Raw genomic sequence first — 27,522 nt, forward strand, 5'->3', positions numbered from 1 at the left:
GCAGAGGAGGCCGGAACGTTAAATCTCTTCAAGGCAGAGATTGATAAATTCTTGATCTCAAAAGGAACTAAGGACTATGGGGAGAGTGCGGCTAAGTGGAGTTGAAATGCCCATCAGTCATGATTAAAAGGCAACACACACAAAAGAAGTTGCATCAAGACATTGTTCAAAAGAGCCACAACACACTGCAGTACACCAGAACTGCAAAAAGAGGAAGAAGAACACCTATACAATGTATTCACCAAAAACAGATACCCGCACAATTTCATCAACAGATGCCGAAGGGAAAGACAATGGAACGAGGACATGCTGCAACCCAAAGGACTAGCCACACTACCATACATCAAGAGCATTTCCAAACTGACAGCGAGACTACTGCGACCACTAGGACTCATAACAGCACACAAACCAACAGCCACTCTCAGACAACAACTCAGCAGAACGAAGGACCCGATACCCAGCATGAGCAAAACCAATGTAGTGTACAAAATCCCATGCAAGTACTGCACAAAACACTACATAGGACAAACAGGAAGACAGCTAACGATCCGCATCCATGAACACCAACGAGCCACAAAACGACACGACCTGCTATCCTGAGTAGCCACACACGCAAATGACAAGCAACATGAGTTTGACTGGGACAACACTACTATTATAGGACAAGCCAAACAGAGAACAGCCAGGGAATTCCTAGAGGCATGGCACTCAACCACAGATTCAATCAATAAGCACATCGACCTGGACCCAATATACCAACCACTGCAACGGACAGCTGGAACTGACAACCGGAAGCGGCAGAGACAAACCACTATAAATGCCGGAGGAAACATCACAGAAGCGCTTCACAGGAGGCTCCCAAGCACTGAGGTTGTCACCTAGACAGGGGACGAAACGTCTGCAACACAAATTCCCAGCTCAGCAAACAGAACTACAACATTCTTCTCAAAGTGCACCACCTCACATTTAGCTGCATTGAACTCCATTTGCCACCTCTCAGCCCAATTCTGCAATTTATCCAAGTCCCCTGCAACCTGTAACATTCTTCCACACTGTCCACTACTCTACTGACTTTAATGTTGTCTGCAAATTTACTATGCCTACGTCTAAGTCATTTATAAAAATGACAAACAGCAGTGGTCCCAAAACAGATCCTTATGGCACACCACTAGTAACTGGACTCCAGACTGAATATTTTCCATCAACAACCACTCGCTGCCTTCTTTCAGAAAGCCAGTTTCTAATCCAAACTGCAAAATCACCCTCAATTCCATGCCTCTGCATTTTCCCCATCAGCCTACCATGTGGAACCTTATCAAAGGCTTTACTGAAGTACATGTATACCATGTCAACTGTCCTACCCTCATCTACATGCTTGGTCACCTTCTCAAAAAAACTCAATGACGTTTGTGAGACACGACCTGCCCTTGACGAAACCATGTTGACTATCTGAAATCAAATTGTTCCTTGTTAGATGATTATAAATCGTATCTCTTATAATCCTTTCCAAAACCTTTCCTATAACAGAAGTAAGGCTTATAATTACCTGGGTCATCTCTGCTGTCATTCTTGAACAAGGGCACAACATTTGCAATCCTCCAGTCCTCAGGTACTAAACCTGTAGACAATGATGACTGGAATATCAAAGCCAAAGGCTCTGCTATATCCTCCTTAGCTTCCAAGGGAATCCTTGGATAAATACCATCCGGCCCAGGGGACTTGTCTACTTTCATTCCTTCTAGAATTGATAACACCTGTGCGTAACTAACTTCGATCCTTTCTAATCTAATATCTCATATCTCAATCTTCTCCTCTACAATATTCTCCTTTACCTGAGTGAACACCTCTCCGATGTCTATAGGATCCACACTCAACTTCCCACTTCTGTCTTTGACTGGCCCTATTCCTACCCTAATCATCCTTTTATTCCTCACATACCTTTAGAAAGCTTTAGGGTTCTCCTTTATTCTATTTGCTAAAGACTGCTCGTGTCCTCTCTTTGCTCTTCTTAACTCTCTTTTTAAATCCATCCTAGCTGATCTGTAACTCTCCATCGCCTCATCTGTACCATCTTGCCTCATCAATACATAAGCCTCCTTCTTCTTAACAAGAGATGCAATTTCTGTAGTAAACCACAGTTCCCTTACCTTATCACTTCCTCCCTGCCTGACAGGGACATACCTATCAAGGACACGCAATATCTGTTCCTTAAACCAGCTCCACATTTCGACTGTCTGCAACCCCTGCATTTTGCTACCCCATTCTATGCATCCTAATTCTTGCCTAATCGCATTATAATTGCCCTTGCCCCATCAATAACTCTTGACCTGTGGCATCTCTTTCCCTCGCTAAACTAAATGTAACTAAATTATGGTCACTCTCTCAAAAGTGCTCACCTACAACTAAATCAAACACCTGGCCTAGTTCATTACCAAGCACCAGATCCAGTGTGGCCTCACCTCTTGTTGGCCCTTTGACATACTGTGTCAGGAAAACCTCCCGTACACATTGGACAAAAACTGATCCATCTGACATACTACAGCTATAACATTTCCAGTCAATGCTGGGGAAGTTAAAGTCCCCCATAATGGCCACCCTGTTCCTTTCACTCCTACTCAGAATAATTTTGCTAATTCTCTCTTCCACCTCCCTGGAACTCTGCGGAGGCCTATAAAAAATCTCCAAGCAGTGTGACCTCTCTCCTGTTTATAACCTCAGCCCACACTACCTCAGTAAACGAGTCCTCATCAAAACCTCTCTCATCCACCGTTATACTATCTTTGACTACGCCTCCCCCTCTTTTACCGCCTTGCCTGTTTTTAATGAAAGATCTATATCCTGGAACCTGCAACATCCACTCCTCACCCTGCTCTAATCCATGTCTCCGAAATGGCCACAACATCGAAGTCCCAAGTAACTATCCATGCTGCAAGCATGTCGCAGTAAAAGGCATGTTGCAGTTGATAATAAACTGTACCAATGCGCAGTACATGAATGATGGAGAACACAGGGCTTAACGAGAGGTATGAACTGAAGCAAATCTGCATTAGTAAAGAAAGGATATTGTGGAAATTGATAGATTAAAGGCTGATAAATTCCCAGGACTTAATAATCCACATCTCAGAGTATTTAAGGAAATGTACTTCGATACGTTGGTGGTCATTTTCAAGATTTTTTAGACTCGAACAATTTTTACAAATTGGAGGTTAGCTAATATATCCACACAATTTAAAAAGGAGATAGAAACTCGATTTACGGAGAAGTGAGCATGACATTAATAGCAGGGAAGATGCTGGAGTCCATTATCAAGGACTTTACAGCAGCGCACTTACAAAACAGTGGTAGAATCAGACACAGTGTGCATAGATTCACAAAGGGGAAATTGTGCCTGACAAAGTGGGTGGTACGGTGGCACAGTGGTTAGCACTGCTGCCTCACAGCGCCAGAGACCTGGGTTCAATTCCTACCTCAGGCGACTGACTGTGTGGAGTTTGCACGTTCTCCCCGTGTCTGCATGGGTTTCCTCCGGATGCTCTGGTTTCCTCCCACAGTCTAAAGATGTGCAGGTCAGGTGAATTGGCCATGCTAAATTGCCCGTAGTGTTGGGTAAGGGGTAGATGTAGGGGTATGGGTGGGTTGCGCTTCGGCGGGGCGGTGTGGACTTGTTGGGCCGAAGGGCCTGTTTCCATACTGTAAGTAATCTAATCTAATCTAAATCAACTGGAAATCGTCAAGATAAAGGGAGCTAGTAGATGTGATTTATTAGTGTTATGAAGTTGTAGACGTAGACTGTACTTTTAAGGGAGCTGAAATTTCTGGCTGGCACAAAGTGTACTGAAAGAATTTAAAATGTAACATTCGACCATGAAACCAATGGTGCAAGAGTTGCAATGATATAAAACACATTCAAACTCGTTCAATCAGTTTTTAAAATGCTCCCATATACCAAAATCCAATCAAATTTGAATTTAGTACTTTGACAATAAATCAATGAAACGATCCAATGTTTTGGGGTATAAACCGAGACATTTTGAACAGTTAGGGGGAGAACTGCCAATAAAATCAACAACTACAGACTGCTAGCTGGATAGCTCTCTGAAAGGTACCTGTTCATATGAAAGACCTGTGAAGCAGAATACTAAAGAAAAGATGACAGAGGAAAATCTAGAGTCAGGTTTTAGAGATGCATAGCATGGAAACAGACCCTTCGGTCCAACTTGTCCATGCTGACCAGGTATCCCAACCCAATCTAGTCCCACCTGCCAGCACCTAGTCCATATCCCTTCAAACCCTTCTTATTCATATACCCATCCAGATGCCTTTTAAATATTGCAATTGTACTAGCCTCCACCACTTCCTCTGGCAGCTCATTCCATACACATACTACCCTCTGCGTGAAAAAGTTGCCCCTTAGGTCTCTTTCATATCTTTCCCCTCTCACCCTAAAGCTATGCCCTCTACTTCTGGATTCCCCTGCCCCATGGAAAAGACTGTCTATTAATCCTATCCATGCCCCTCATGATTTCAGAAACCTCTATAAGGTCACCCCTCAGCCTCCGACGCTCCAGGAAAAACAGCCCCAGCCTATTCAAGCTCTCCCTATAATTCAAATCCTCCAACCCTGGCAACACCTTCTAAATCTTTTCTGAACCCTTTCAAGTTTCACAACATCTTTCCAATAGGAAGGAGACCAGAAATGCACGCAATATTCCAACAGTGGCCTAACCAAAGTCCTGTACAGCTGCAACATGACCTCCCAACTCCTGTACTCAAAGATTCGACAGCTGGCTGGTTTTGAAATTTGAATTTTTTTTTGAAAATCTTAATCAGGGTTTTTAATCGGATCAGTATTGCAGAGTGGGGAGGTAAGAAATAGTTTTAAGAGAAAGGAGTTGTAAACAGTTGTTGGTTTTAATATTCTCTGTTGGACTTGAAGAATAAAATAGCTAATTTTTACTTTAAATACCGACCTCTGGGATGGTGCTTTGCCTCTTGAAATTTAACAGATTATAGCATGAGATGAGCTTCTCAGTGTGTCAGGTTTAAATTAGCAGAGGGGTTTACCCAGTGTTGTAACACTGGATTTTCAGAAGATTTCCGACAATGTCCCACATAGTGATTAATACGTAAAATTAAAGTGTGTGGTATTGAGGGTACTAAGTTGAGATGGATAGAAAATTGGTTAGCAGACAGGAAACAAGGTAAGAAAACGTTGTCTTTTTCTGAATGGCAGGCAGTGACTAGTTGGGTCCTGCAGAGTTTGGTACTCCGACTCCAGCTATTCACAATGGTATATATAGTAAAAATTTAGTCAAGTAAACTAAACATAATACCACAAAATGTGCAGATGACACAAAGCGGGGTGGAAAGGTGAGCTGTGAGGAGGATGCAGGTCAGCTGAATAGGTAAATGCTTGGCTGATGAATATGGATGAATGTAGGTTATCCATTTTGGTAGAAAAAACAGGAAATAAGATTATGATGGGAATGACTGTCAATTGACAGAGGGGAATATTCAATATTGGGAGAAAGTGATGACTGCAGATGCTGGAGGTCAGAGCTGAAAAATGTGTTGCTGGAAAAGCGCAGCAGATCAGGCAACATCCAAGGAGCAGCAGAATCGACGTTTTGGGCATAAGCCCTTCTTCAGGATTGAGGAAGGTGTGCCAAGCAGGCTAAGTTTTGGTCTTTTTTATCTGAGAAAGGATGTCCGGGCAATAGAGGCATGGCAGTGAAGGTTTATCAGATTGATTCTTGGGATGGCAAGACTAACGTATGAGGAGAGATTAAATTAGTTAGGATTATATTCACCAGAGTTTAAAAGAACAAGGGATGATCTTATAGAAACTTATAAAATTCTAGCAGGTTAGATGCAGGAAGGATGTTCCTAATGATCAGGGTGTCCAGATACAGGAATAATAATTTAAGGATAAGGGGTAAACCTTTCAGGACTGAGATGAGGAGAAATCTTTTCACCCAGAGACTAGAGAACTTGTGGAATTCACCACCTGAAAAAGTGGTTGAGGCCAAAACATTCAAGAAGCAGGCAGATAATAGCGGTTGTGGCCAAAGAGATTATAGGACCTGGTGAGAGGATGACGTTAGGGTACGGACTTCGATAATCAAACATGATTATAATGAATGCAAGAGTGGGCTTGAGGGGTTGAATGGCACACACCTGCCCCAATCTTCTACATTTACGGTAAATACTCCATGATAGATCTTGCAAATCGGCTTGGCTGTTTACTCAGCACGTCTAACATCAACAATAACATAAAACCCTTTTTTGTTTCAAAAAAAGGTCGATCTCTTCAGAGATATCATCACTCACTTCTCATGCTGAAATGCTTGGAAAGAATGGACGAGAAAATGTTTCCACTAGTAGGAGAGACTAGGAACCAAGGGAACACAGTGAAGGGAGGAAGACCATTTAGAATTGAGAGGAGGAGGAATGTCGTTAACCAAAGGATGGTTAATAGAGTCATAGAGATATACAGCATGGAAACAGACCTTTTGGTTCAACTTGTCCATGCCAACCTGATATCCTAACCTAATCTAGTCCCATTTGCCAGCACTTGACCCACAGCCCTCTAAACCCTTCCTTCCTATTCATACACTCATCCAGATGTCTTTTAAATGTTGTAATTGCACCAGGCTCTACCACCCTCTGGCAGTTCATTCCATACACGTACCACCCTCTGCATGAAAAGTTCCCCCTTAGGTCCCTTTTAAATTTTTCCCCTCTCACCCTAAACTTACGTCCTCTAGTTCTGGACTCCCCACCCCAGGGAAAAGACCTTGTCTATTTATCCTATCCATGCCTCTTAAGATTTTATAAACCTCTATAAGGTCACCCCTCAGCCTCCAAAGTTCCAGGGAAAACAACCTCAGCCTATTCAGCCTCTCCATATAGCTCAAATCCTCTAAACCTGGCAACATCCTTGTAAATCTTTTCTGAACCCTTTCAAGTTTCACAACATCTTTCCGATAGGAAGGAGACTAGAACTGCACGCAATATTCTAAAAGTGGCCTAACCAATATCCTGTACAGCTGCAACGATTCCTATACTCAATACTCTGACCAATAAAGAAAAGCATTCCAAACGCCTTCTTCACTATCCCTATCTACCTGCGACTGCACTTTCAAGGAACTATGAACCTCCATTCTAAGGTCTCTTTGTTCAGCAACACTCCCAGGACCTTACCATTAAGCGGGGACTTCAAAGACCACGGTCGAGTCCTCAACGAGACATAGCCAGGCCCTGCAGGTACGGGCCTTTGTAGAACAGGTTGACGTCCTCAAGAATTGAGGTCAAAGAAAAAGCATCTGGGTAGTCGGGCTGCCGAAGCAATAGGATGACAAGCAGTCAGCCAGTTTTTTGAAGAATGGCTGCCTCAATTTCTGGGCTGTGAGCCCGAGGCAGGCCGGATGCGGATTGAGAGAGCTCACCGGGTGGCAGCGCGCAGACCTGGTTCGGACTGCGCTCCCGCCTGGTCCAAGTGCAATTCCAGTCCTATAGGGACAAACAAAAAGTAATGGAAGGCTCCAGATCGATGGGAAAGGATCTTCAGGCCCTGATTTATAAAGGATCAAAGATTATATTTTTTCAGGACTTTGCTGCGGCTGTGATCCAAAAGAGGAAGTCCTTTGGTGAAGTGAAGAAGAGTCTGAGGGGGATCTGGATATTCAATATTCCATCAGGTACCTGGCGGTGCTCAGTTTTAACCACAAAGGGTCCGTGCATGTATTTGACTCCTTAGAAAATGTGAAGTACTTTCTGGACACTTTGAAATAGACTGGATGGTCCAAAAGACATGGACAATAATGGTTCTCTTTTCTTTTCCCTTTATTTTTCCACTACCTCATGTACTTCTCCTTTCTCTTCATTATTTTTATTACAGAAAAGTGTTTTTTTTTCTTCCCAGTGATAATGGAAGTCAATATTGAGTTGGGATGGGTGAATCCTTCGCCCGAGTTTGGGGCACGGCTCAAACTTGGAGGAGGTATAGAGGTGTATGCAGGTGGTGTAAGCACCCCCTGTGGGCAAGGGGCAGAGTCTCCCATCAAGTGTGTTTTGTATGTTGTAACTGATATAGTTTGTTGGCTTTTAGTTGAGGTGGTTTTTGGAAGTTTTGTTAACACAGTTTTAGTGCGTGTATTTTTTAGATTCCATGAGTCTCCATTTATTTACATGCGGCGCGTTGTCAGTAGGGTTCTTGTTCTCGGGGGTTTAAGGGTTGTTATAGAGGGATATGGCTAAGTGCCTCCTTGAGTGATGCATCTGGAATATTAAGAGAGAAAAAGTACTTTAGAGTCTCAGGAAGGAGAAGGATGTTGACAGGGTTGGAGGATTTGAGCTATAGTGAGAGGCTGAAAGACTGGGCTGTTTCCCCTGGAGCTTCGAAGGCTGAGGGGTGACCTCATAGATGTTTATAAAATAATGAGGGGCATGGACAGGATAAACAGACATGGTCCTTTCCCTGGGGTGGTGAGTCCAGAACTAGAGGTCATAGGTTTAGAGTAAGAGGGGAAAGATTTAAAAGGGACCTAAGGGGCAACGTTTTCACGAGGAGGTTGGTGTGTGTATGGAACGAGCTTCCCACCCTACCTCTTGCAAAACCTCTTGCAAAAATGCCATCCCATATTCCCAATTCCTCCGCCTCCGCCGGATCTGCTCCCTGGAGGACCAGTTCCACCACAGAACACACCAGATGGCCTCCTTCTTTAGAGACCACAATTTCCCTTCCCACGCATCTCGTCTACATCCTGTACCTCCGCCCTCAGGCCCCACCCCTCCAGCCGTAACAAGGACAGAACGCGCTTGGTGCTCAACTTACACCCTACCAACCTGCGCATAAACCAAATAATCCGCCGACATTTCCGCCACCTCCAAACAGACCCCACCACCAGGGATATATTTCCCTCCCCACCCCTTTCCGCCCTCCGCAAAGACTGTTCCCTCCGTGACTACCTGGTCAGGTCCACGCCTCCCTACAACCCACCCTCCCATCCTGGCACTTTCCCCTGCCACCGCAGAAACTGTAAAACCTGTGCCCACACCTCCTCCCTCACCTCTATCCAAGGCCCTAAAGGAGCCTTCCACATCCATCAAAGTTTTACTTGCACATCCAACAATATCATTTAAGTATCGTTGCTCCCGATGCGGTCTCCTCTACATTGGGGAGACTGGGCGCCTCCTAGCAGAGCGCTTTAGGGAACATCTCCGGGACACCCGCACCAATCAACCACACCGCCCCGTGGCCCAACATTTCAACTCCCCCTCCCACTCTGCCGAGGACATGGAGGTCCTGGGCCTCCTTCACCGCCGCTCCCTCACCACCAGACGCCTGGAGAAAGAACGCCTCATCTTCCGCTTCAGAACACTTCAACCCCAGGGCATCAATGTGGACTTCAACAGTTTCCTCATTTCCCCTTCACCCACCTTACCCTAGTCCTAAACTTCCAGCTCAGCACTGTCCCCATGACTTGTCTGGACTTGTCCTACCTGCCTATCTCCTTTTCCACCTATCCACTCCACCCTCTCCTCCCTGACCTATCACCTTCATCCCCTCCCCCACTCACCCATTGTACTCTATGGTACTTTCTCCCCACCCCCATCCTCCTCTAGCTTATCTCTCCATGCTTCAGGCACACTGCCTTTATTCCTGATGAAGGGCTTTTGCCCGAAACATCGATTTCGAAGCTCCTTGGATGCTGCCTGAACTGCTGTGCTCTTCCAGCACCACTAATCCAGAATCTGGTTTCCAGCATCTGCAGTCATTGTTTTTACCTCTATGGAATGAGCTGCCAGAGGAAGTGGTGGAGACTGGTAGAATTAGAACATTTAAAAGGCATTTGCATGGGTATATGAATAGGAAGTGTTGAGAGGGATAAGTGCCAAGTGCTGGCAAATGGGACTAGATTAGGTGAGGATACCTGATCGGCATGGACGAGTTGAACCAAAGGATCTGTTTCCGTGCTGTACATCTAATGACTCTAAGATCATCTTAATGATCTCAATAAAACATAATCAAGAAAGAACCCACGCTACTCACTACTGTAGACTTACAGCAAGGTTACAAGTAAAAGCTAGATACTTATCTGTTCCTGTGCTGTGAGCTCTCCCACACAGGTTCCTCCTCATTGCAGCGGTGGCCAAGACACCGAGTGTATTTAAAGTAGATATGTTCTTAATTATTAAGAGGATCGATAATAGGGAAAACACAGGAGAAAAGGGTTGAGCAACATTATCAGCCATAATCGAGTGGCAGTGCAGGCTTGATGGGCTGAATGGCCTCATTCTGCTCCTATATCTTATGGTCTCTTGAGCAGGTGGGACCTGAACCCAGGCCTATTGGCTTAAGGGTAGAGGCACAACCACTGCTCCACAAAAGTCCTTAAATTATATTTTATCCATAGGCAAATGGATGTCAAAACTTTCTAATCAATCTGTTCTGAGATTTATTACACATCTGGATCTGATGGGACTTGAACTTGGCCTCCTGGCTCAAAGGTAGGGACATTGCCACTGCACCACAACAGTCACCCTAACACAGAATCCTTTTTTTCTAACCAACCTGTTCTAAGACATTATTACATACCACTGGTGCAGGTGGGACTTGAACCAGGTCTACTGGCTCAGAGGTAAGGACAATACACTGCACCACAAGACCCCCAAAACAAAATCTCTCTGCCTTCCTTATACTGAGGAACCTTGATTATCCGAACGACACCAGCGGAGAGTATTTCATTCGGTTAATCGAATGCCGGATAATCGATACCGGATAACATAGCTGGTGCATCGGGACCTTGCAATCTTGTTCAGTTTATCCGAAATTCGGTTAATCAAATGCTGGATAATCAAGGGTTCTCTATAAAGAATTTCAGCTGCTCCTCTTTTCAAATGTAACCTGGCGCCCAGCAGACAACGATGCACAACCAATACAATTTTCATGGAAATGTCTTCACCAAAAATGGTACATCGATGTGAGCTTAAGAAATGATGATATTTCTTGGACACGTGGCTACCTAAGAGGAGTCCTGAAATTTCCACAAAGAACAAGATGCACAAGCGAAGGAATCCTGCTGACTTGCCAGGGTATCAATGCACTGACATCTGATCTCCTGAGACACTGAATATTAAATTAAAATTTAATTTATACGGACGTCCAAAAATGGAAGACCATGATACTGACTGATAAAACACTACCAAACTGAGCTCCAAGAAACTGACCTCTAAAAGAGGGATGCTACAGTGCTACAGAGGAATGCTACAGTAGGCTTTTAACTTAGAAGTCTAGAATCAATACTTGTCAGTCTAACACAAAATACGAATTGCTGTCATGCAAAGCATCAACAGCTGTGCAAGTAAACAATCTTGATGCTCTTCTTTTCCAATTCTTCAGAATATGCTCCACGTCCTTAAGAAGTTGCCCTTAAAGCACTTCCGTTGTTCAGTTTCTATTTTGCCAGTTTTTCATTTCAAACTATTTAAAGCAGATTTTTTTCACCTCACTGAAATCAGCCTTTCTATGCTCAACTGATCATTGTCTTAAGGAGAAAGTGAGGACTGCAGATGCTGGAGATCAGAGCTGAAAAATGTGTTGCTGGAAAAGCGCAGCAGGTCAGTCAGCATCCAAGGAGCAGGAAAATCAGCGTTTCAGGCATAAACCCTTCTTCAGGAATGCTCTGATCATTGTCTTAATCCATAACTATTCTAAGTCTGAAAATATCATGATCACTTTGACAATTGTACTCTCTCTGAAGCATAGTCTATTCGTTCTTCCTCATCCCCAGGACCAGATTTGGCACCTTCTTCTTTGTTGAATTGGAATTGCTTGTTCTCTTCAGACAGATATAGTGATGATGGTGTTGTGTATGTGCATGTGTAAGTATATGCATGTGTGTATGGAGGGTGGAATGGGGAAAAGAGAGCGAGAAAGCAAGAGAGAAAAAAAAACAATTTGTTTTGTGTTCAACATACAAAATTATCTGGTTGCTTTTAAGGAGAGCTGGCTTCAAGATCACCAAAGATTCAGTCTTGAATATTGGGCAGAACATAACATTAAAGCAAAATAGCGAGCTCGGTAGAGATGAAGAGATAGCATTATTAATTAAGCATGGGATTTGTGTGATATTTAGAGATTACCTTAATTTAAGATGCCAGAACACAATAAAATTGGGCGAAGAGAAGGAATAGTATAGGAAAGAAATCTAGGGAAAAGGAAAGTGGTCTATAAGCCAAGCAGTAACCACAATATGGAATAAAGTGTGCAATGACAAATAGTGACAACAAATTATTGTAATAATGGGACAGAAACAATCCTGGCCAACTTTAAAGTACACATAAATCATAAAAATCAGACTGGCAGTGGTTGCCTGGATGAGAAGCGCATCGAATGCGTCCAAGATAGTTTCTTACAGCAACTTGATTTGAAACCAACCTGGAAACAGATATTAGATACATTATTGTGTAATTTGATAGGATTTATTAATGACCTCAAGTGTTAAAGCACTCTGAGGTAGAGTGACTACAATATGATTGAATTTTACATCCAGTTTGAAAAGGAGACAACTAAGACTAACATTGTAAATTTATGTGGGTATGAAAGCTGTACTCGCTGAAATATTCTGGGCTAGCTAGGAGATTGAGTAATGGAGGCATGGTGGCAGACATTTAAAGAGCTATTTCAGAATGCACAGAGTAAGTACACTCCCACTATTTAAAAAAAGACCCACTATCTTTGGTTAACTGAAATAAGGAAAAGCATAATAAAATAGTGATAACAAGATGAGTGTGAAGATGAGTGACAGGTCAGATCATTGGTCAGAATTTAGAAAACAGAAGAGAATGATGAAAAGATGGAAAAATTAGAGTATGAGAGAAGTTAGGTATGAATTTAAAAATGAACAGCAAGAGTTATTACAGTTTTTTTTAAAAACAGGAACAAAATTAGTTATAGAGCATGGATAAACTCTTAATATCTGGCAGATTTCTCTGAAGAAGAGTTATAATGGACTTGAAATTTCATCAAAAGTAGCAAGACAAATTCAGATGGCTGGGAAAAAAAAATTCTTGGCTTCATTATGAAGGCATAAATCATACCAGAATAGTATTATGCTGAATCTTTAGGAAACACTTACATTCGGGGCTTTTGTAATAGTGATGGTGAGATTTTCAGGTCTGTTCTTTCGAGTGGTAACAGCCATTCCCTCCAGTTCTGCCTTTTTCTTGTCTTCTTCAATTTCCTGCAATGTTCAAATCCCAATTCCTTCAGAACTTAATAGAATTAAAAACTTTATGTAGGCTAACTTTAGATTACCATATCAACCCATATAGTGAAGGACAACTTGTCAACTGCATTACGACCAATTTATTGCTAAGAGAAGGAGGGATAAGCAGATGTGCACTAGTTTCAAAACTAAACAATAGCCCAGAAGTTGAAATTGCATTTGCACTTTCACTTTCCTACAAAGAGTACAAGTTAATGTTAATACAATCAGAGATCATAACATTCTGAATAAATGTGCTAGCCTTGAGCTACAACCTCTATTTTGATATCAAACGCGGCGACTGCACAAAGAGATACGAAATGGCACAAACTACAATACTGTTTGCACCTAAAAGCTGGAAAATGGCAAACTAACTTTTACTTTTTAACTGCATACTTTGGTGTTCAAATTATAATTCAAACAGAAGAATGCTTTATGTTGTAAAAAAAAATTAAAGTTATCATTAATCCTTTTGTCAGTCCAAGGGAGTAAAGAAAACAAGGATGCAGGTTAGTGGGGAGGGAAGCCGTGAGGCACACAAGAAAGGCAAAGAAGCAACACAATAGTCGGAAGCAAAGGCAAGCAAGAAGTTATTTCTATGTTCAAGATGCAAAACCTTATGATGAATAACACACCTGATATCTTTTCACAAGTGCTTCATTCTTTTTCCGTAATGCTTCTATCTTTTTATCCAGTTCTGCATCTTTCTCCTCCTTGGTCTTTAAAATTACATCCACTGCTGTATCCTAGAAATGAAAGAGTACAAAGTATGTCAATAGTATCCACTAATTAACTAATACAGAAGAAAATTCAAAACATTAGGAGGTACAGTGCAAATTTTGAAAGAAAATTAGATAAATATTTAAGGAGAAAATAGTTGCAGAGGTATAAGAATGAAGAGTAAACCACCAAAAAATGGGTCTGCTCTTTCAAAATGCCAGCACAATTATGAGTCAAATTTTATTGCAGAATTACACAAGTGTTGTATTGTGGGGGAGGCCATTTGACCCATCATCTCTGTACCAACTTTTCAAATGAGTGTTATGATTTAGTGCCATTCCTTCATATTCTTGAGCATTGTTTCTATTCAAATACTAATTTACTATCCTCTTGAATGCCTCAACTGAACCTGCCTGCCCACCTGAAAGCTGTGCATTCCAGGTGCCATTGCATTTAAAAGGTTTTTTCTTACATCACATTTGCTTCTTATGAAAATCACTTTAAATCCGTGTCCTCTGATTCTCAACCTTTCTCAAGTGGAAACAGTTTCTCCCTACCTACTATATTCAGACCTCTCATGACTTTAAAAACTTCAATCAAATCACTCTCATCCGTCTTTTCTCCAATGAGAACATTCTCATCTTTTCTAGTCTGCCCAGATAACTGACGTTTCCCACCCCTGGTATTATTCTTACAAACCTGCACTCTCTTCAATGCATCCAATGCATTCACATTTGTCCTATTGTATGGCACCCATAACTGTGCACAACGTTTCAACTGAGGTGTATAGTAGGAGGCTTACACAAGTTCAACATCATTATCTTGTGCTTGTCCTTTGTGTTCTATCGGGAAAGAAAAACATACTGTTGGCTTTAACTGATCTCTCTACCTGTATGGAGAAAATTAGGACTGCAGATGCTGGAGATCAGAGTCGAGAGTGTGGTGCTGGAAAAACACAGCAGGTCAGGCAGCATCCGAGGATCGGGAGAATCAACATTTCAGGCATAAGCTCTTCATCAGGAGTGAGGGCTTGTTGGTGGGAGCTGAGAGATATATGGGAGGGGGGTGGGGTTGGGGGGGGTAGCTGGGAAAGCGATAGGTGGATGAAGGTGAGGGAGAAAGTGATAGGTCAGAAGGGGCAGTGATGGACAGGTCCAGAGGGTGGTGCTGAGTTGGAGGCTTGGGACTGGAATAATGTGGGGGGGAAGGGAAATGAAGAAGCTGTTGAAATCCACATTTATCCCATGTGGTTGCAGGCTCCCACGGCAGCATATGAGGCGTCAGGAGGTAACAGTTTGGCGGTGGAGGCGGCCAAGGACTTGCGTATTCTTGACGGAGTGGGAGGGGGAGTTGAAGTCTTCAGCCACGGGTAGTGGGGTTGGTGGATCCGGTTGTCTCAGAGATATTCTCTGAAACAATCCGCAAGAAGGCGCCCTGTCTCTCTGCTGAGGAAGCGACCACACCAGGTGCAACAGTGACATTGGTAGAGGTACAGGTGAATTTCTGACAGATGTGGAAGGATCCCTTGGGGCTTTGGACAGAGAAGATGGGAGTGCTGTGGGCAGAAGATTTGCACTTCCTGCGGTGGCAGGGAAAGGTGCTGGGAGTGGGGTGTGGGCTGGTGGAGGTCATGGACCTGATGAAGGAGTCGCGAGAGAATGGTCTTTTTGGAACGCTGATAGGAGTGGGGAGGGAAATCCCCACTCTGGTGGTGGGGTCCGTTTGGAGGTGGCGGATTTGGCGGAGGATGATGCATTGTATGTGGAGGTTGATGGGGTGAGGTGAGGACCGGGAGAGGGGGGGAGGAGGTTCTGTCCTTGTTGCGTTGGGAGGGATGGTATTTAAAGTGGTGGGGATGCGGTAGAGGGCATCGTCAACCACTTGGGAAGGGAAGTTGCGATTGTGCAAGAAGGAGGCTATCTGGGACTTTGAGGTGGAATTGATCATCCTGGGAACAGATGCAGCAGAGGCGGAGGAATTGGGAATAAGGGATGGCATTTTTACAGGAGGTAGGGTGGGAGGTGTTGTCGTCTAGGTAGCTGTGGGGGTTGATGGGCTTATAGTATATGTCTGTGGTTAGTTGGTCGGCAGAGACGGTGATGGAGAGGTCCAGGAAGAGGAAGGAGGTTGCCAAGATGGTCCAGGTGAATTCGAGGTCGGGTGGAAGTTGTTGGTAAAGTTGGTGAACTGTTCAGCCTCCTCATGGGAGCACGAGGTGGCACCAATACAGTCATCGATGCTCCAGAGGAAGAGGTGGGGGGGGGGTGGAGCCGGTGTAACTGCGGAAGATGGATTTTTCCACTTATCCGACAAACAGGCAGGCATAGCTGGGTCCATGTGGGTGCCCATGGCTACCCCTTTGGTTTGGAGGAAGTGGGAGGATTGGAAGGAGAAGTTGTTGAGGGTGAAGTCCAGTTCAGTCAGGTGGATGAGGGTGTCGGTGGAAGGGTACTGGTTGGGGCGGTGTGAGAGGAAAAAACAGAAGGTTTGGAGACCTTCATTGTGGTGGATCAATGTGTACAGGGACTGGATGTCCATGGTGAAGATGAGGCATTGGGGAAACTAAAATCTTGGAGGAGGTGAAGGGCATGGGTGATGTCAGAAACGCAGGTGAGGAGCTCCTGTTCTAAGGGGGACAGGACGGTGTTGAGGTCAGAAGAGATGAGTTTGGTGGGACAGGCATAAGCTGAGACAATGGTTCGACCAAGGCAGTCAGATTTGTGAATCTTAGGAAAGAAATAGAACTGGGTGGTACGGGATTCACAGACAATGAGGTTGGAGGCTATGGATGGGAGATCCCCAGAGGTGATGAGGTTGTGGATAGTCTGGGAGATAATGGTTTGGTGATGGGAGGCGAGGTCATGATCAAGGGGACAGTAGGAGGAGGTGTCTGCAAGTTGGCGCCTGGCTTCAGCAGTGTAGAGGTCAGTGTGCCCCCTTTGTCCATGGGTTTGATGATGAGATTGGGGTTGGAGCGGAGGGAGTGAAGGGCTGCGCGTTGTGAGGGTGGGAGATTGGAGTGGGTAAGAAGGATGGACAGGTTGAAGTAGTCGATGTCACGGCAACAGTTTGAAAGGCAGAGATTGAGGCCGGGTGGCAGGCCAGCACAGCGTGTCCAGGTGGATGGGGTGTGTTGGAGGTGGGAGAAGGGGTCCTTGGTGGGTGTGTGGGTGTCTTGGTTAAAAAAGTAGGCACGGAGGCGGCGGAAGAAACGTTCAACCATCTCCGCAACCTCCCTCCCCTTCCTGGACCTGTCCATCACCGCCTCCGGCGACTGACTAACCACAGACATATATTACAAGCCCATCGACTCCCACAGCTCTAGACTACACCTCCTCCCACCATACCTCCTGTAAAAACACCATCCCTTATTCCCAATTCTTCCACCTCCACCGCATCTGTTCCCAGGATGACCAATTCAACCTCAGAAAATCCCAGATGACCTCCTTCTTCCACGATCGCAACTTCCCTTTCCAGGTGGTTGATGATACCCTCCAGCGCATCTTCTCCACTGGATATATTTCCCTCCCCACTCCCATCAGTGTTCCGAAAAGACTATTCCCTCTGTGACTTCCTCAGGTCAGGTCCACACCCCCCACCAACCCATACCTCACTCCTGGGCACCTTCCCCTGCCACCAGAGGAAGTGCAAAATCTGCGGCCAAACCACTCTCCTCACCTCCGTCCAAGGCCCCAAGTAATCCTTCCACATCCATCAGAAATTCACCTGCATCTCAACCAATGTCATCTACTGCATACGTTGCACTCGGTGTGGTCTCCTCTACATCGGGGATATAGGATGCTTTCTTGCGGATAGTTTCAGAGAACATCTCTGGGACAACTGCACCCCCCAACCCCACTGCCCCATGGCTGAACACTTCAACTCCCCCCTCCCACCAGATCAAGGACATGCAGGTCCTGGGCCTCCTCTACTGCCAAACCGTTACTACCTGACACCTGGAGGAGGAATGCCTCATATTCTGTCTTGGGACCTACAACCACATGGGATAAATATGGATTTCAACAGCTTCCTCATTTCCCCCCATCTCCACATTAGTCCAGTCCCAAGCCTCCAACTTGGCACCGCCCTCTGGACCCATCTATCACCTATCACCTCTGACCCATCACCTTCTCCCTTACCTTCATCTACCTATCACATTCCCAGCTACCTCCCCCAACCCCACCGCCCTCCCATTTATCTCTCAGCCCCGACTCGCAAGCCTTATTCCTGCTGAAGGGCTTATGCCCAAACCGTCGATTCTCCTGCTCCTCCAATGCTGCCTGACCTGCTGTGCTTTTCCAGCATCACACTCTCTACTCTCTACCTGTATTCCTACCTTCACTGACCTGAGCACATATATACCCAAGTCTCTCTGTTCCTGCATTTTCACTTATTTCATACTGTCTTTCAATTTTCTCTGACCAAAATACAACAACTTACACTTTTCCACAGTGAACATCATCCGTCACATATCTGTCCATTCTATAAATAAATTGTCTTCTCACATTTACAATTCTTCAAGTTTCATGTCATTTGCAAACTTTGAAATTGTCCTCTGCACATCAAAATCTTTATCATTAATACACATCAAGACAAATGCCAACCCTGGGGAACTTCACTCTAAACCTTCCTCCAGACAGAAAAATGTCCACTAACTCTCACTGTTTCCTGTCACCCAGTCAATTTTGGATCCACATTGTAAGTATCTCTTTTACTCCATAACCTACAACCTTTCTCACATGCCAATAATTTGATAATCTATTAAATTCCTTTTGAAAGTTCATGAGCACCACATCAACAGTATTAGCCTCATCAATTCTTTCTACTAGATGTTCAGAAAAACCGAGCCAAGTTAGTCATTCACAATTACACCTTTAGAAATTCATTCTGGCTCTGGATTAGCAAAGCCTTTGCAATAGGATTATTAAATCCCGAATATTACAAGCTTCCTCACGACTGATCTGGATTTACTTAGCTTTTCCTTACAAACTTTGTGAATAAGGGTGCAATATCTAATATTTTCCAGTTCTCCAGTACCTCTTGACTGTAAGGAAGACTATGGCCAGTGCTCCTGAAACTTCTACTCTCACTTCCTTCAATATCTTTGGATGCATCCAATCCACTTCCAATACCTTGTCAACTTTAAGTAGCAACAGTCCTTGATGATTCTGATGCCGTATTATAAGAGTTTCCTACTTTGTCACTATGGCCTGGGTAGAATCTACCACAATGGCAAGCATTTAACAATGTATTTCAATAAGGAATTCAATCGTATTTTCAAAATTAAATATTGACCAATAAGTTAGAACAAAAATTGTAGACGAAGTCCAGCTTCCAGACCAAAAAATCCTGTGAAAAATTATCAATACTACAAATACATAGGTTCATGAAACAAGTGGGTATGTTGTGGAGACAGAAGTATTTAGAAATATACTTCCACTGTTTAAATACAGAGAGGAAAGATTATATAATAATTTGCTTATGGTTAGGTGGTGTTGTTGTGTCTCCATAGTCTTATCAGACCATAGGGGTTACTCTCTCATTAGAGAAGCGACTGGTGGTGATTTTAACCTGAGGACCACCAGACCTCAGGCAAGGGAAGAAGTTAAGAAGGAGAGTCCTTCATGGTAATCTCAAACCGGTGATGGAAGTTGAACCCACGCTGCTAACATCACATTATTCTGTAAACCAACAATCCAGCCAATGGAGTTAAACTGATTCCCGGTTAGGTAGTAAGAATAAGGAGAAAAGCACACAATTCATTTGTAACATTCCCCTGAAGTGCATCTATTATTTGCCTCAATTGTTCCAAACAGTAGCAAATTTCTAACCAATCTCTCAAATTTTTTCTGTACTTATTTATTTATGTCTAACCTATATTCATGCCTTCATATTTTGAACTCCCAAATAGGGGATACATGCCTAAAGTCCTGCACATTTTTAATACGGTCACTCCTTGGTTTTGTCTTGTGTAGTAAAGAGTTTTGGTTTGTTCCATCTATCCTAACAGGCTAATAACTGTCATAATGTATTTATTGAAAATGATTTATTGAAAAAAGATAAAGGATTATGTGTAGCCATCTGTGCTCTACTTTTGACTATTAATGGGACTTATTGTTTTGTTAGATGGAATTATACGTTTTAGAAGTGCGAAAATATGCTATATTTTCATACTTCTAAAAGCAACATATTTCCATTTTATTAAAAGAAACACTGTCAATGGGTTATTCTTGAAAGCAGAAGGATACAGAATAGGATATTCTAGAATCTGTTGTTCTGAGGTTCAGCCACCTGTGGTCATCACTGGTCAAGCATCTCTGAAGTCTTGCAGAGATATAATCACTTTTTCAAGAGAACAAGTTTCTTCCTGAACTGGTGTAGAAGTGGAGCAGCTTGATCATAGCAAACTTTCCTTAAACTAGGCTTTTTCTTTTGCAGGCATCTCTCCATCTCACTACTTAAAACAAGAGACTCTTCAAGCCAATTGCTGGTCAAACATTATCTCGCATGGTCGACAATCATGTTCCCCCAAATCTTTTTCCCACTGTGACCTCAATTTGAGCCCTGAAAACTGCTGCATCATCTTAGAAAGGACAATTAGAGCTGGAGGATAGCTGTATGTCTGTTTTATCTTAGTCAAAGTTCCACAGCAGCCATTGCCGCCTCAGAACTTATGATGCCAAAATTGCGACCCAAAACGGGATCCTGACCTCGTCCCCCCCCTTCCACTTTGGGAAGCCCTAGTCGACAGCAAAACAGGTAATTATCAGTCTTGTGATTTCGAGGTAGCCTTGAGAAAAATCACAATGAACTTTCAAAGGTCTCTTTTAATAGCCACAAACAATATAAACTGCTTTTCCTGCAGTCCTTCAACAACAGTAAACATAAGGCATCTTCATTACAAAAGCATCCGCACTATGAGGTAAAGTTAAAGCAAAACTAGTGCCAAACTAGTTTAAATCCGCCCAAATCGCACGAGTAAATCTCCCTCCCAGGACATTTGTACCCCTCCAGTTCAGGTGCAACCTGTCCTTCATGTACAGGTCCCACCTTCCCCAGAAGGGATCCCAATGGTCTAGGTATCTGAAGCCCTCCCTCCTGCACCAGCCTCGCAGCCAAGTGTTAAGCTGCATTCGCTGACTGTTCCTCATCTCATTATCTCGTGGCACCGGTAGCAAACCTGAGATCACTACTGTACTCTACTCGTCCTGCTCTTCAGCTTCCAACCTAACTCTCTGCAGTCACTTTTCAGATCCTCAATCCCTTTCCTGGCTATATCATTGGTGCCAAAATGTACCATGATTTCTGGCTGCTCCCCCTCCCCCTTCAGAATCTTGTAAACCCGATCGGTGACATCCCGGACCCTGGCACCGGGGAGGCAAGATATCTTCCGGGAGTCCCATTCCTGACCACAAAACCTCCAGTCAATCTGTCTAACTATTGAGTGCCCTACCACTAGCGCTTTTCTATTTCCTCCCCTTCCCTTCTGAGCCTCAGTGCCAGAGACTTGATAACTATGACTTTCCCCTGGTAGGCTGTACCCAGCAGCAGCAGTATCGAAAACGGTAAACTTATTGCTGAGGGGAACAGCCACAGGGGATCCCTGCTCTGGCTGTTGGTTCCCTTTCCTCCCCCTGACAGTAACCCAGCTGTCCTTATCCTGTGTCTGGGGCGTGACCACCTCCCCGTACATCCTCTCAATTTCCCCCTCAGCCTCCCGAATGATCTGTAGTTTATCCAGCTCCAGTTCCCTCACTCGGTTTTCGAGGAGCTGGAGTTGGGTGCACTTCCCACAGATGTAGTCGGCAGAGACATGTGAAGTGTCTCTCACCTGCCACATTCTGCAGGAGGTACATGCAACTGCCCTAACATCCATGTCCCACTATTCTGAAAGCCCACACAAAATTAAACAAAAGGAAGAGAAGGAAAACAAGAAACCTGAAACCTTACCTAGTTTACAGATTCTTAGTAAGGTTAGAGGAGGTGGGCGGGAGGGAGGCCCTACAGTGTAGGGTCTCGGGTTTAGATCTCACCCACTTAAAAACTTTGCAGAAGTCCTTCGCTCCTCCCTTGCACCTCTCGGCAAATGGAGGCCCTGACGCCTGAAGTAAGTATTTTAAACAGTTAGACTCACCTTCGCTCCTCCCTTGCACCTCTCGGCAAAATGCCCTCTCGGCAAAACGTCCACCTTCTTCCTCAACTGAGGATTCCCCACCATTGTGTTTGAAAGGGCCCTTAGCCAGGTCTGACCCTTCTCCTGTACTTCAGACTTCATCCCCTCTCTTCCCTCCAACAGCAGTGAGAGGGTCCCCCTTGTCCTTATCTACCATCCCATCAGCATCCACATCCAGGCGCCATTTCCGCTATACACAGTTGGATGCCACCACTGGATACACATTCCCCCTCCCCTCCCATTCCAGTGTTCCAGAGAGACCATTTCCTCTGGGATAACCTGATCCATTCCTTCTCCATTCCCAAACGCTCCCCAAACCTCCATAGCACCTTCCCATACAACTATGGAAGGTTAACACCTGGCCTCCCTCTTCGCTATCCAAGACCCCAGACATACCTTTCAGATTAAGCAGCAATTTACCTGCACTTTAATTAATCAGTGTGCCAGCACAGCTCAGCACAAGCTGGAAGGACATGTCATTTTCTGCTTGGGAATTCTGCAGCCTTCAGGACACAATGTAGAGTTCAATAATTCTAGAGCCTGAGCACTTTTTTCCAAACCTCCTTGTTGTCACATGGGCAGCTATCACTACCAACTCATTATCAGCCACTAATGGTCCCCCAAAACATCGACTCATTCTCCAAGGCTGACCACAACCTATTCCTTTGACTGCCAAACTTTTTTTTCCCCTCTCTCTGGGGTCGATTTCCACATATTGTTGATACATCTCTCCTCCCACACCTCCCCCCTCCAGTTTCAGCATTTATACTAAAAGAGATCAGTCTGAGACAAACCAGAGAATGGATGATAAACTAAACTACATTTATTTCGATACAAGATGCCTAACAGGTAAAGCAGATGAACTCAGGTTATGTTTTGGAACATGGTACTAGGATATCATAGCCATTACAGAGATATGGCTCAGGAATGGTCTGGACTGGCAATTTAATGTTCCAGGGTATAAATGGTAAAGGATGGATAGAAAGAGGGGCGAAGGAGGAGGGGGAGTGGCGTTTTTGATTAGGGACAACATTACGATTGTACTTTGGAAGGATATTCCTGGGAATATGTCCAGGGAAGTTATTAGGGTGGAACTAAGAAATAAGAAAGGGATGATCACTTTACTGAATTGCACAACAGACACCCCAGTAGTCACCGGGAAATTGAGCAACATATTTGTAAGGAGATCTCAGTTATCCGTAAGAATAATATGGTGGTAATGGCAGGGGATTTTAGCTTTCCAAACATAGATAGGGACTACCATAGTGTCAAGAACTTGGATGAAGAGGAATTTGTTAAGTTTGTACAAGAAAGTTTTCTGATTCTATGTAGACGTACCTACTAGAGTGCAAAACTTGACCTATTTTTTGGAAATAAAGCAGGGTAGGAGACTGAGGTGTGGGTGGGGGAGCACACTGGCACCTGTGACCGTAATTCTATAATTTCAAAACATTGCTGGAAAGGAAAGACAGGATCTAACAGCTAAAGTTGTTAATTGGAGGAAGGCCAATTTTGACGCTATTAGGCAAAAACTTTCACAAGTTGATTGGAGGCAGATGTTTGCAGGTAAAAGGACAGCTGGAAAATCAGAACCCTTCAAAACTTAGATATGAGAGTCCGGAGACAGTATGCTCCTGTTCGCGTGAAGGACAAGGTTGGTAAATATACGAAATGCTAAATGACTAGAAAAATTGAGGCTTTGGTCAAGTATAAGCGGGAAGCATTTGTCAGGTATAGACAGTAGGGATCAACTGAATCCCAAGGAGACTATAAAAGGCAGTAAGAGTATGCTTAAGAGGGAAATCAACAGGACAAAAAGAGGACATGTGTAGCTGTGGTAAATAGGATGAAGGAGCATCCAAAGGGATCCAAATGCATTAAGGACAAAAGGGTAACTAGAGAGAAAATAGGTCTCCTTATAGATCAGCGAGTCCATGTATGTGTGGAACCACAGAAGATGGGGAGATACTAAACAAGTATTTTGCATCAGCATTTACTGCAGAGAAGGATATGGAAGATATGGCATAAAGGTGAATAAATCCTCGGGACCTGATCAGGTGTACTCTAGAAATCTGTGGGAAGCTAGGGAAATGATTGCTGGGCCTTTTACTGAGATATTTGTATTATTGGTGCCGGGCCACAGCCCAGCGGGGCCGAGACGGTTCAGAAGCTATGTGACCGAGTTGCCTCTTCAACACTACTGGAGGATGCAGAGATGCAGTCCGTGCACTCAAAGCATTATCCAAAAAATATCGCCTTGAAGTGGGCAGTCAGGCCATGGAACACCTTGTTAATGTGCTGCAGACAGACCGTTCAGACTCTGAAATTATTGGTTATGCACTGGATACTCTTTGCAATCTGATCTCCAATGAGGTTGAAGAGGAGGAGCCAGAGGAGAATGTTCAGAAGACCAGTTCTGAAGACCTGGCTGTGCAGTTTGCAGAGATTTATATCAAACTACAAGAAAATCTTACCTTGCTGTTATCCTTGTTAGAGGAATTTGATTTTCATGTGCGCTGGCCTGCAGTAAAACTTCTAACTGCACTTTTAAAAAATCAAGGTCCACAAGTTCAACAGATTATCCTTGTCAGCCCAATGGGTGTATCCAAGATGATGGATTTGCTTGCAGATTCGAGAGAAGTAATTCGCAATGATGGTCTCCTTTTGCTCCAGCAATTAACGAAAGCTAATGCAGCCATTCAGAAGATTGTAGCTTTTAAAAATGGCTTTGAACGCCTGCTGGATATTATCACTGAAGAGGGGAAGAGTGATCGAGGCATTGTTGTTGAAGATTGCCTTTTGCTGCTCCTTAACTCGATGAAAAACAATAGTTCGAATCAGAATTTTTTTAAAGAGGGTTCATACATTCAACGCACAAAACCTTGGTTTGAGGTTGCTGAAGATAATTCGGGTTGGTCTGCACAGAAAGTAACAAATCTTCACCTGATGCTGCAGCTGGTGAGAGTGCTGGTGTCTCCTGTGAATCCTCCTGGTGCTACAAGCAGTTGCCAGAAGTCAGCATTCCAATGTGGTTTGTTACAGCAGTTGTGCACCATCCTGATGGCAACTGGAGTTCCTGCTGATATTCTCACTGAGACCATTAACACAGTATCTGAAGTTATCAGAGGGTCCCAGGTAAACCAGGATTATTTTGCTTCTGTGAATGCACCTTCCAATCCACCAAGGCCTGCAATTGTAGTCCTTCTGATGTCCATGGTGAATGAAAGGCAGCCATTTGTCCTGCGTTGTGCGGTGCTGTACTGTTTCCAATGTTTCTTGTACAAAAACCAAAAAGGCCAAGCAGAGATTGTTGCCACACTTCTGCCAGCAACTATTGATGCCAATTCGATCTCGGCTGGCCAGCTGCTGTGTGGGGGCCTCTTCTCTACAGATTCCCTCTCTAACTGGTGTGCTGCTGTAGCATTGGCACATGCTCTGCAGGATAACTCCATCCAAAAGGAACAGCTGCTCAGGGTACAGCTGGCAACCAGCCTTTGCAATCCTCCTGTCTCCCTGCTCCAACAGTGTACCAACATCCTGTCTCAGGGAAGCAAGGAGCAAACACGGGTTGGCCTACTGATGTTGCTGTCTACGTGGACGACCAACTGTCCTATTGCTGTGACTCACTTCTTGCACAACCAAACCAATGTTCCTTTTTTAATGGCACAGATATCTGAGAACCTTGGGGAAGAGGAACAACTTGTGCAAGGTCTCTGTGCCCTTCTACTGGGCATCTGCATCTACTACAATGAGAATTCTCTGGAGAACCACACTAAGAAAAAGCTAAAGCAACTCATAGAGAAGAGAACTGGAAAAGAAATTTTCATTGAGAAAATTTCTCAATGAGGCTTACATCAGCAAGCATGAGCTTTACTCTCGACTGGTCAGAAAACCCAGCCAAGCTACAACAGTCCAGAGCAAATGCTGTTTGATCATGACTTCACCAAATTAGTTAAAGAATTAGAAGTTCTTATAACAAAGGCTGTCCAAAAATCAAGTGAGGATGAGAAGAAGGAAGAGGAAGTGAAGAAGTCTTTGGAACAACATGACAGTATAGTCAATCAATACAAGGAACTTATCCGTGAACAGGATCTGCAACTGAATGAATTGAAGAAACAAGTAACTGCCTTGACCAATCAGAACAAGCACAGTCAAACCACAATAACACAGCAAGCGTCACAGATTCAGCAGCTGCGTGACCAGTACAATCTTCTCAAAGTACAAGGTAAACCACTAGACAGCCAACATCACATTCACAATGAGGCAGCTCAGATCAATGGTATTCAACCTAAAGACACCGAAGAAATTGGAAGGTTGCAAGGAGAGATTGAAGAACTGAAGAAGCAGCATAATGTATTAGAAGGACAGCTGGCTGAAAAGGAGTTTGAGATTAATAAATTGAGGGCTGCTCAGTCAACAGGAAACCTAGCTGAAGTTGGCACAGAAATTGCTGGTGACCAACCAACCGATCAGCACAAGGATCAGTTAAAGATGTTGACAGAGGAGAAAAAGTCCCTTGATCAACAGCTTGCCTCGACAAATAGTACAATAGCCATTCTTGAAACTGACAAGAGAAAGCTCCAACAAGAGGTGACAGAGCCTAAGAAGGAGCAGGATGATCTATTGGTACTTCTCGCAGACCATGACCAGAAAATCTTTGGATTTAAGAATAGGCTCAAAGAGCTTGGAGAACCAGTTGAGGATGAAGATGACCTGGAGTCTGCTGACCAAGAAGATGATGATGATGATCCAAACTAATTGCATAACGATGATATACAGACAGAATAAGGAAATAAAATGTAAAGAAGGTCAAAGCTTCTATTACCACAATGCAGAATGTCGAAAGAGTTCAGAATGTTTTGTTTTTTTTCTTTTTGGAAGGGGGCTTTGAAATTAGTTTAATTGTATCTTCTACCAGTTGCAAAGATTCACTTACTGGCTAGGAGAGAAACTTTTCATTTTTTAAAGTATTAAAATTTTAATAAAGCAAAGTTGTTTTTCTCCATTTAAGGGAAAAAAATTAAAAGCATTCCCTCATGGTACACTAAGCACATACTTGTTGCAGGAGTGAAGTGTAGCTCACCAGCTTTAGTCTACAGTTACACCTGGATAACCTGACCCAGTGTTGGAATATGTTGTATTATCTAGAGAATGCATTATTGTGAGAGGTTGCAGACCAACCTGAGTTTAAAAGCAGCCCTTGAAAAAATGGCAAAATGTCAGATTAGGAATCTGGGCAGCTAGATGTCTCACACAACTCTTCTGTGAGAACTGATTGATTTGATAGCCAGAGGTAAGGTGCTGGAAGACTCGAGGTTGGCTAACGTGGTGCTACTTTTTCAAAAAGGTGGTCAGGAA

The 27,522-nt window shown here is 43.9% G+C and overlaps 2 protein-coding genes across 8 annotated transcripts in view; one reads left to right on the forward strand and one right to left on the reverse strand.

Moving 5' to 3' along the window:
- The window catches only part of LOC122553883 (coiled-coil domain-containing protein 9-like), a 284,191-nt gene that overhangs the window by 194,286 nt on the left and 62,383 nt on the right, over window positions 1-27,522 (reverse strand). For all 7 annotated transcript variants that reach the window (XM_043698346.1, XM_043698344.1, XM_043698343.1 and 4 more), the window contains 2 exons: window positions 13,907-14,017; window positions 13,143-13,247 (listed from right to left, as the gene is read on the reverse strand). In XM_043698346.1, the coding sequence (XP_043554281.1) occupies window positions 13,143-13,208 (66 nt within the window). In that variant the 5' untranslated portion in view covers window positions 13,209-13,247; window positions 13,907-14,017. The remainder of the gene's footprint in view (window positions 1-13,142; window positions 13,248-13,906; window positions 14,018-27,522) is intronic.
- On the forward strand, window positions 22,965-27,444 carry LOC122553910 (general vesicular transport factor p115-like). The gene is given in 5 exon segments (XM_043698417.1): window positions 22,965-23,013; window positions 24,279-24,371; window positions 24,374-26,001; window positions 26,003-26,042; window positions 26,045-27,444. Coding segments are annotated over 5 exon segments (2,688 nt in total). The 3' UTR covers window positions 26,923-27,444.

This window comes from Chiloscyllium plagiosum, chromosome 10, assembly GCF_004010195.1.
Source record: "Chiloscyllium plagiosum isolate BGI_BamShark_2017 chromosome 10, ASM401019v2, whole genome shotgun sequence".
Classification (NCBI taxonomy): Eukaryota; Metazoa; Chordata; class Chondrichthyes; order Orectolobiformes; family Hemiscylliidae; genus Chiloscyllium; species Chiloscyllium plagiosum.